Here is an 11122-nt window from a genome sequence, read left to right as displayed (position 1 = left end):
TTATCAATATATTTATCTACGTCTTGACAATGAATAAAGCTTTGAAACTTGACTTCTGAGAGTTCCAAAACTGAAGGAGAGAAATTGCTATACACAATGCATGTATTTCATGAATGTTTAGAGTCTAATGCAAGCTGTTGAACACCCTAGGCGATTTTCCATCTATTATTTGTATATTCATTTTATCTATATACTTCTTAATGAGAGATGCCTTCAGGATGTAGCCTTGTGTGCCTTGGAAGTTGTGGTCCTCTCCTTCCTCAGCTGGCTAGTCATGGGATTACAGGAATGTTCCGTGTGTCACAACAGCTTCTGTCTATTGGGTGGAGGACTAGGATGGGAAGTGAATTTGATTTTTAAGCAAAAATACCTAAATCCATTTTTATGTGAACTATCCCTACTTCAATATCAAATCCAGTTTTTAATTTGTTTATAAGCCCAAACATAATTTTTCCAAATTAACCCAGACATTCTGCAATGCTCTTTTCATTTTTTTTTCAACTTTAAAAAACTTTTATTTAATATACAGAGCCACATAATCCTCAAAATCCAGGCTGGTAACCGACTACCTCTTCAGCTCCCCTGCCCATGTGACACGTGCTAAACAAAAATGAAATTTATTATTCAATTTCTGTGTGTGTATGTGTGTGCACACATGTGTAAGTGCGCATGTTAGCATTTATGTCATTTCACAGTCATATTATGTCACAGGGCAGTTCTCTAGTGTCAGGTCTCTTTAGTATTCTAAAATGGAACTTGGGTCACCAGACTGTGTCCAGTGCTTTTACCCTACATGTTGTCTCAATGGCTCTGGCTTATTCATGTCAAAAAGTTTTAAGTATACTCTCCTTTTTATATTTACTTTTTGGTTTTGTGCCCTCAAATAAAAACAGACCATTTAACTTTTATCTGATGCTTATAATTAGTTGGAATTTAGTTTAGTTAATTTGTACTTTTACTATTTTTAGATTTATTTATTTTATTTTATGTGTATGTGCCTTTTTTGCATGCACGTCTATGAACTATGTGCAGGCAGAACTCTTGGAGGTGAGAAGAGAGCATTGGGCCCTGGAACTGAAGTCATAGATGGATAGCGAGTCACCATGTGAGTGCTGGGAACTGAACCCAAGTCCTCTGCAAGAGCAACTGCTTTTATTACTGAGCCATCTCTTCAGTAATCATTTTCCAAAAAATGATAAAAATATTTCCTTTATATATATGGAGCACAGGGAGTTTTACGACACTAAATCCATTTTTGTTTCAAACTTAAAGTTGCACACCACGCAAACACATTTTGTTGGAAGGCAATATAGAAAGGAGATGAAACTGCTTCTCGTTCTGCTATGCTATGCATACCTTACTTGGACAGTGTGAGCTTTGACGTACTGTTTTCTCAGTTTTGATTCATGAAATGTTTCATTCATCTATTAAAAAGAAAAAGGGTTAATGACATGATTTTAGCTTCTTAAAAAGGTTTCTATCACTTTGGAAAACTTGAAATACACCTAAAAATACACAATAGTAAAACAAAGTCATCCAGTTTGACCTCATATCACCAAATACATTTAATTTTACTTCTTTATGAGTCACTGAGATTATATATTCCTAATTTTCATAAAACATGTAATGTTCATGTCTTCCAAAAATCATGAGTAGGAGCATGGTAAATTATAATACTCATTTTGAAGTGGTGAATTCAATGTACTAGTGGATATTATGATATTATTTTTCTTCCATGTGCAAATTTTACTGAATGTCAATGTAATAAAAGTAGTGTGCATAGAGATGTGTACAAATTGTATGTGTGTGTGCACACATGTGTGTGTGTGTGTGTGTGCATGCATGTGTATATGTGTGCTATGGCATACCTGAAGTGCATATATGGCAATCTATCTTTTTCATTTTTCAAATATGTGCTGTTGATAGGTTTAAAGGGAGATTGTAGGTCATAGGTATTATTGAATAAAAAAGGGGAATATGGATGGGATACTTTAAGTGGGGAAGGGAGGAAGGATAATATGGAATGAGAAGGAAGAGAGCAAATAACACTAACAATGTCTGAAAAAGCCACGGGAAAAACATTGTTGTATATGCTTACACATATATATGTATATTGGAGTTAAATTTACATGGGGTGATAAAGTACACTACCCCATACACCTAACTATCTGACAAATAGTAAGAGCCCTAACAATCTAACAGAAAACCCAGCTGTGTAAAACCTTCTTTTGTGTTGTCAGTCAGGGGCTTCCAAGAAACTCTTAACAGTATGACAGTGGCTATTGTCATTGCCACTGACTGCCTCCCAGAAACTGAAGGTAAGACCCTATTGCACTTTGGACATGAACTTGGAAGAATCAAATTAAAACAACCTGGAAGCCTCTTCCCTGAAGATTAGTTCTCATTATATCTGAAGGAACTATACAAGCTGCCAAGGGACAGAAACAATCAATAGTCGTAACTAGCTAAAAGTGTAGGAAGCATGAGGCTAGTCTGCCAGAAGATTCCCAATGGTGCAGTGTGTGGCAGTTATAGCCAACAGTTGTCTAACTGGACTTAAAGCCTACTCAGTGTGAGGGAATTCATGCCTTCTAATATAAGCACAGCCAATTACCAATGTAATTGTACTAATTTACTGAGAGGTCTTATGAAAAACGGTTGTTGATAGAAGTGGAGGAAGGGTACTCAAATACTGGGGTAAATATAAGGTTTTTTTTTTTTTTTTAGCTTTTTGGATAGTTACTTGGCAGCCTTTCTTAAAATTATAATCTTACTGGTTTTTATAAATCTTAGTCTAGAAACTTATTAAATGTGAAAAATTATGAGGATATAGGTAGATGTTTTTAAAAAAATAATGCCTATTTATATTAAAGTCCTGGATCCAGCAGGTACCCACAAATATAGAAGCACCTGAAAACATAATGCTGTATGTGGTGGTTGGAAAGAAGGTGGCCCCCAAAGGGAGTGGCACACCTAAGAAGTGTGACTTTGTTGGAGGTAATGGTGGCACTGTGGATATGGGCTTTGCGGTCTCATACATGCTCAAGTCACACTCAGTGTCTCGGTTCATTTCCTGTTGCCTTTGGATCAAGATGTAGACTTCCCCAGCACCACACCTGCCTGCACATCACCATACACACATCAGCCATGCACAGCCATGATGATAATGTACTGAACCTCTGGAACTGTAAACCGCCACCTCATTTACATATTTGTCTTTTTAAGAGCTGCTATAGTCATGGTATCTCTTCACAGCAATAGAAAGCCTATATTATAATATTATATATTAATATTATATATATATTATATTATATTAATAGACACTGTATCTCTACTAAAGAACATTTTGGAATTGTTGAAAAGAATAATTGACCTTGTCATTAATTTTGAGGAAACTACGAGAATTAATGAGAATAAAAAAACAGTTTAATGACACTACATGTTTTGAACGCATTTTGACAAAATACTGGAAAACAACATTTGTCTTTATGTTTTGCTCTTCTAAACATGTGAAAATAGTCAGGAGGGTCTGGGAGGAGCTGGGAGTAGGGTAACCATGATCAGAATGTATTGTATGGAAAACATTCTATTTTCAATAAAAAATTATTTTGTGTGATTTCATTTTATTTTTCTTTTTATGTAAGTTTTTAAAAAAGACTTAAAAATTTTGTACATATGTGTCTATCTCTGTGTTTGTGTCTTTGTAGGCCAGGAGAGGGTGTCAGATTCCTGGATCTGCCTGAAGAGTGGGTGCTGAGATCTGAGCCTGAATCTTCTGTATGAGCAGCAAGTGTTTTTATCCATGGATCCATTTCCCACTGTCTCATACAAGATCTGTGGGTTTATTTATTCTTTATATAAGCATGTACATTGAAACTCTTTATAGCCTTTTAAAGACAGCGATGTGACATCATTTTCTTTTTGAGACGATCACTTTAACTATTGTGTGAATGGAGTATGAAGATACAGGAGAATAGCAAAGATAGCAGTGTCGAGGCAATAGTAAGAGTTTTGGAAAGAGATGGTAGTAGTTAAGGGGAGAAGTGGATAGGTTTAGGTTATATTTTGGAGGTGGATTCAATGTGATTTGTTGATTTTGAGTATTCCATTGTTAGGTTTTTAGATTGAGAAACTAGATTGATCTATTTTCCCGAGATGGATAAAACAAACAAACAAACAAACAAACAGACTAGGTTTTGGGGTTGAAGATCAGCAAGATAGCTTTTAAATTGTGGGTTAAGTGTGAAAGTTCATAGGAATATATCCAGAGAATGGCAAAGATAAAGGTCGTGAGGAGACATGGGAAAGGTGAACTTGACGCTGAAAAGCCGTGGTTGAGTCACAATTCATATCTGCAGACGATAAATGAAACAGCAAATTTAAAGGAGAAAACAGCTCTTAGCATGATTAAAGTATGGGAAGGATGTGTTGTAGAAGCCAGGAAAGGAGGTGTGTGCAGAGATGAAAGAGTGTTAATTGTAAGTGGAAGGAGCAATGATTTGGCAGCAGCAAGGTCTTTGGTGCCCTTCTTTTAAACACTTTAAAGGGGTTGTTGAGAGATCCCTGATGTATGAAACAAAGGCGATACAGGGAAACAGAAAGCATGCTTACCTATTCAACAGAAGTTTGCTAAAGGAAACATGAAAGTTATCCAGAGAAGAACATAGATTCAGAGAAAGGTTTTAAAGATATTATGATATACAATCTAGTTCATGAAGTAACTGAAGACCTCAAAATACTATCCTGCATTCTAGAAGGGCAATAGCTTTGCAGTGTCTTTTTTCCTCATGGAAAAGAGAATCCCAGGGAAAAGATAAAGCCATTTAATTACTTATGTGCTCAAAATAATTTCAGTATTAACTCATCTGTGCTCCAGAAATAATTCTGTGGATTGTATAAATCTAGCGTTTTCCTCCCCTAAACAGTTCATCTTTGCTTTCTTTTTGTACCATTTCCACTTGAACTATTTTTTTTTCTGTTTCACAATGTTATTTGAATATGGTCAGCATTGTCTGGGATCAGGGTGTTGAAGATATTTGGAACAATAAGATCTAGGGAACATAGTAACTATTACAAAGGCAGATAAAATTAGATTATTTCTGAAGGTATTCTAAGGCAGAGACACCATGTTGATGGGATGGATTAACAGTTCGAAACTGATAACAATAGGTTCATGGAAATCTGTTAGTTTGGGTTGTTTATCTTAAGAAAGCTGTTGTTAATGTATTAGACTGTAATATTGCTTCTTATACAATTCCCCCCATTCTTATCAGTTCACAAAACATAAAAATATTTTATTGGTCTTGCCATGTTACAAAGGATTGCAAGATAATATATCTCTAAGTGAGAAATGCTGTCACACAAAGGAAATAGTACACATCTAATAGTTTGGCATTCCCAAAGTGAAGGGAATGTTTAGGCTACCATCTTTTCTTTATTTCATAATGATTCCTGAGTCGAAGGGTCCTGAACATTTAGGGTTGGTTGTTTTATGTCTATATTTTCCAGTCGTAGAAAAGAATACTAGCATGGTAGCAATCGTTCCTCTTGCCTTCTGTGATGGTTAACTAGAATCACTTGAGAAGAACAGTCTCAATAAGGTGTTTTCTGGATGGGGCTGGCCTGTGGGCATGTCTATAATGGATTGCTTTGATCAAGTTGGTAGATGTGAGAGGACCAAGTCCATTGTTGGTGGCATTATTTTCTGGGCCTGGGGACCCTTAAATGTGTGGGAGTGGAAAGAACAAGCTGAGCAGAGGCAAACACGTGACGTATGTACAGACATTTCTTTCTGTCAGGGTAACTTCCCACAATGATAGGCTATAACCTGGAATTTGTAAATTAAAATGAATACTTTCTTCTCTAAGTTACTTTTGGTCAGAAAATTTTATCACAACAGAAATTAAACTGGAAAACTTTTAAAAACTCTTGAAATATAAGTAATAGTGCCATCATGTTTGTTGTATTTGATAAATTTTGAGTTATCTTATTTCCATTATGGCTAAAATCCTAATAGAGAATGGTTTACTTTTAATGTATGCAACAAATATTATGTTTTAAAAATAGACAATATAGTAATACTTGAATTTAAGATTCTTGGCTTTTATAGAAAAAATCCAGATTTTTCTCCACAGAAACACTTGAATTATATCCAAATAAAATATTTCTTTTCTAATTGAAAAAAAAACCATTCTTGGCTTTTATACTATTTTTTCTGATACATTTTGAAGCTCATAGAACTGAATGTATGCTAACATCATTTTTACTCAAATTGCAATATTTGCTATTCTATATTAAGTGGAACAGAAAACTATTGTTATTTACTTTATTATTAGTTTTTAAAAACTAGCATGTTTTTAAATCTGATGAATCACCTAAAGAACCTGTCATTTGGTAGATTGCATCAAAAAGAGGCATATGTCTAAAGGGGTATATGCTCCTAGCATGCTCTGGTTAGTGTAGGGGAAATTTTATTCGATGAATTCTGTGGTTGTATGCCTAACTAATATGTCCCTTACTCCAGTAAGTGGTTTAATGTATGAGGTTGGCTGACTGTATGACTGCGCTGACCATCTATAAACCAAAAGCATTTATGTGTTGAAAATCATATTGCTTTGTATTAAACATATTGGATTATTTATCTGGTTATATTAACTTCCTGCAATTTGAAGTGTGCTCAAGATTTTGTAGTATTTTTGGTGATCTTTCAATAAAGGACAAAAGAAAATCAAGGTGTTTGATTTTGACAACTTCATCTTTTAGTGTCTCAGTTTCTTTATATGACATAGGGATATCCTGAGGATTAAGTATTGTTATATACGTACTTATACTGAAAATTAATGAAGGAAATTATATTAATAAGATCTTGTGTCAGTGTTAATTGGTCTTAGAACTTCTTTTCACTTAGTTGGATAGCACACCTGCTGAAGAGCTTAAAATAGTACAAGAAGGGTAGAGATTTCTTGAGTTGCCTGTTAGAAACCATATAAAATATGAACTTTGAGAATGTTCTCTATCAAGACCTTTCCCCAATAGTTTATGGTAAAGCAGTATTTCTCTTTTCCAAAGGAAAAAATATATAATTTCTTTTTAGGATGAGTCATTGAAAGAATTCTATAGTGGCAATCAGAGTCTACGGGAATTAGTGTAGTGGCTATGAGGTTTGTCTAATGATTTGTAACTCCATTTGTGCATGCTATTATATTATGCTATCATGTTGTGCCTATGAATGTTGTATATAGTGATAACTTTAACAAATGAGGCCATTATTATATTCCCTGAAAACAGAAAGAAAGAAAGTATAAAAGTAAGGCATTGCACAACATGTTTGGTATATGTTGTTTTCAAGCATATGTATTGGAAGCTGGGAATGGAGTTGTTTAGTAAACCTGAAGGAGGACATCATGATCACTGCTTAACAGGCAAGGATGACGCAATATTAGTTATACCAACTGTTCTAGAGCAGTGGTTTTCAACCTATGGGTCACTTTTGATCTTTTTGGGGGTCAAATGACATGTCCACAGGAGTCGCATATTAGATATCCTCCATATCATATATTTACATTGTGATTCCAAACAGTAGTAAAATTATAGTTATGAAGTAGCAATGAAAATAATTTTATCATTGGGAGTCACTACAACATGAGAAACTATATTAAAGGGTCACAGCTTTAGAAAGGTTGAGAACTCCTACGCTAGAGTAAGCAGGGGCTAATTGATTTGAATGTATGGTCTGAAGTTTGAGCTTGTCTTAGGACGATTTTCTTAGGAATTCAGTATTGGCATGGGTGCCATGGGAGTAACCATGATTTAAGGCCCTCTTTACAAGATGAAACCCATACCTGGCATTAAATTGTTGAACCAAGAGCTAGACAGATCATAAATTCTAGAAGAAAACCTACTACTGCTATTATGCTGCTAAATGAATATATTAAACTGACTCTCATTATACTCATAGGTTAAGGCTATCTTTTTAAAAGACCGACGAAATAATGGGACTTCAGCTTACATCACATTTCACCTTTTGTGACGCCTGCAACCCCTTATTATGTTGGCATTTGTGATCTAATGTCCACAGAAAGAAGCTTAATTGAAGGAGAATAAGGAACTCAAGTCATAAAGCTAGTAAAACACTAATTTTGGAATTGAATAAGGCCCTTGAGTCAATTTCTTTGTCTTTTTTTGTATTTTATTCTTTTCATTAGTAGCATTCACTGTCTAAAATGATTGGCTTTATTATGATATTTTCATGTAGGCATATTATGTTTTGCTTGTTTTTCCCTGGACCCCATTCACGTTCTTGTCCTCTTCCCACCCATCCATTGGGCACTTCCCATTCCTGCATATCTATTTTTAAAGTCTAGGTTTCACATAGAAAAGAAAGAAGCAGTAATTATCGCTCTGAGTCTGGCATATTTCACTGCAAGCTTTTTCTTATCCACCATACTATATTGCTTTGTCGCATATTTGTCCTAAAGCTAAAGGTTGACTTTTCTGCCTTCATTTTCTGATTCTTTCCATAGTAGAAAAACACACCAGGACTTTCAGGGACTCTGACTTATTGAAAACTTTTGCGTAGTGGGTGCTTTGGAAGGACTACAAGCTTACTAGTCAGACAAGCGAGGTCTGCAATGTCCTATTAGGAGATTTTGAATGGCAGATGGATAACGTCACCACCGCTCCTGACACTGCTAGTCTGATTAATTTAGTTACTTTAGTTAATTATAATCATATCTGTGATAACAGACATTTCCAGCCCAATAGAGCGAGACTCTTGTTTGAACTTTTAACCTGGTGAACATGAACAGAAAGCTAATTCCTAAGCAAGAGGTTTGTCACCTTCCCTCAACAGGGAAGACATGCAAAGTGGTCTTTATTTTGGTTACATTGTCTTTCAGCTTGGCCAGGCTTCTTCTTCAAGGGACTGGTTAATTTTTGAACCAGAGGCAACATGACATAAGTTATGCATCTTAGAGATCAAACATGTATTACTAATGTGATTGATTCATCCATTAGAGCTATCTACTCTTTTTCATGAATCATTTTTCTCAGGGTTATTTGAAATGTGTGCCTTTGCACATTTCCATGTTCAGGTTTTCAGAGGACTTTCTGAAAGGGCTTCTTCATCTCATCTAGAACAAGGTATTGGTTAGAAATTGTTTTGAACTTGGAAGATGACTGTTAGGGTCTTAACACTTTCGGGAAAGCACAGAGAAAAAGTAACTCAACTTACCAAAGACACTATCTTTTTATTTAGATCCATGTATTCCTGAGAATATGGCTTTGCAAATTTGCTGTCATAGTCAATGTTGTTAACCTTAAAGCTGACATGGTAGTAGAAAGGTGGCTTTCCTGAGGAGAGAAAAGGAAAATAGTTTTTCCACTGGGCACAACCACTTTCATTCTGAGAAATCATACGCTCATAAAATGTCAGGTTACGTGACATCTAAAACTCCTACTGCCCACTGATTGTGGAAATTGCTTGGGTGGAGAAATGCTAAATTATAACCTTTTGCCAAAAATGTATTCAAGATTTTTTAATGTAAAATTTTAATATGACAGTTTTCAAGCTTGGGCAATGTGTTATGGAACAAAATTACATTAAAGTATAGTAATTATCTTGGTCTTTGTGATTGCCATACACTACATTTCTGCAAAATCAGCTCAATCATAGGATTTCTTACTCACAAAATACTTAGGAAATTAAAATAAATAGTGGAGAAAATGAAATAAGTCATGATTTGAACATCCCGAACATTTAGTAAACTGAACAAAGAAACAAAGTATGTGATTTTAGACAGGCAAAGCAATGAATGCCTAGATAGATGTTATCATATAGAAAATATTATTTTCAATTTTAATTTACATTAATCCTTTTATTTTGTCTTTGGACTCGTGCATGTTTATGTGGGCTTATACTATGCCCATTTTTATGCATAGTTTCATAACTTAATGCCATGCATGTGGCCAATTTGGGGTGCATTTATCTTAGAAATTGATCTATCTTGAATGTCTTCATTAACTTCTGTGGTCTACTTTTCAGACTTGATCTTTCCAACTAAATGTTCTCTCAAATAGGCCACTGGAGAGTTGCATACATGCCCCTGCCAGAATGTATTACTATATTTGTTTTTAAAGAAGCTTTTTGGGAAGAAAGCTTGCTTGTGGTTCCAGAGTAAAATGCTGAAGTAAATACAAGGGTAATTGAGAAGGTCCTTTTGCTTGTACTCTTACATTTTTACTTTCATTTACTATACCCTGAAACTAAACTAGTTTTTTGTGGAGGGGCGGGAAGAGGTGAAGAGTTTCCACTTAGGATTAGTCTAAGTATATTTGAGAATATATTGAAATAGAAGTGATGAAAAGATCAGTGAGAAAGATTAACGTTCTCCAAGCACCAACCACGTGTCATTTATTGACAGTCTCCTCTTTTCCTTAGGGTAATGCAAGCTCTGATTTATCCCAGTTGATGCTAATCTATAAACTGTGTTTTCCAGCCTCTGTTATATTTAAGAGTGAGGCTGCTTCATTTGCATTCCTGAATAATGGAATGAAAAATGCTTGTGGAATTTCTGAGATTTCTGTCAGGGGCATGTAACTCTCCAGTGGCCTATTCGAGAGAACATTTAGTAGGAAAGATCTAGTCTGAAAAGCACTCTTGCTTTCCTGATCTCCCTTCTGGCCGGCTGGAATTCGTACATAATGGCTACAACTAGTCCAGATTCCTTGGACATTGAGATGATGGTGGCAAAGCAGGACATGTATGGCAGAGCAACTTGACTAAAGGCCTGAATTTTTGGCACTTTGAAATGATAAAGTGAACTTGGTCACTTCCTCTGAACCTCCAAATGTCTTACTCTTATATGTCTGTTTATCTTCTTTGATGTCAGTTGTTCTCAAACTTGGCTTCTCACTAGAAATACACTTTGGATACTACAGGTTCTACTACATCCTTGAAAATGGACTTTGTGTACAGATTTTTTTGTGTATTCATAAGACTATAGAAATATAAATTAATTAACTTTTAATTTACATAATAATTGTAAATATTTGTAGGCTACCCATGTGATGTTTTAATACTGTTATTTGTGTAGTGTTCAAATCAGGGTAACATTTATTTTCT

General features: G+C 35.1%; 1 protein-coding gene across 1 annotated transcript in view; it reads right to left on the bottom strand.

Annotated features, from left to right (window-relative positions):
- The window catches only part of LOC101982509 (transmembrane protease serine 11C), a 47586-nt gene that overhangs the window by 22458 nt on the left and 14006 nt on the right, over positions 1-11122 (bottom strand). Inside the window, exons 3-4 of the mRNA XM_005359417.2 lie at positions 9233-9351; positions 1357-1424 (exon numbers count right to left, since the gene is read on the bottom strand). Of these exons, the coding sequence (XP_005359474.1) occupies positions 1357-1424; positions 9233-9351 (187 nt within the window). The remainder of the gene's footprint in view (positions 1-1356; positions 1425-9232; positions 9352-11122) is intronic.

Source organism: Microtus ochrogaster, linkage group LG1, assembly GCF_000317375.1.
Source record: "Microtus ochrogaster isolate Prairie Vole_2 linkage group LG1, MicOch1.0, whole genome shotgun sequence".
NCBI classification, from domain to species: domain Eukaryota; kingdom Metazoa; phylum Chordata; class Mammalia; order Rodentia; family Cricetidae; genus Microtus; species Microtus ochrogaster.
This window is presented reverse-complemented; position numbering and strand designations above follow the sequence as displayed.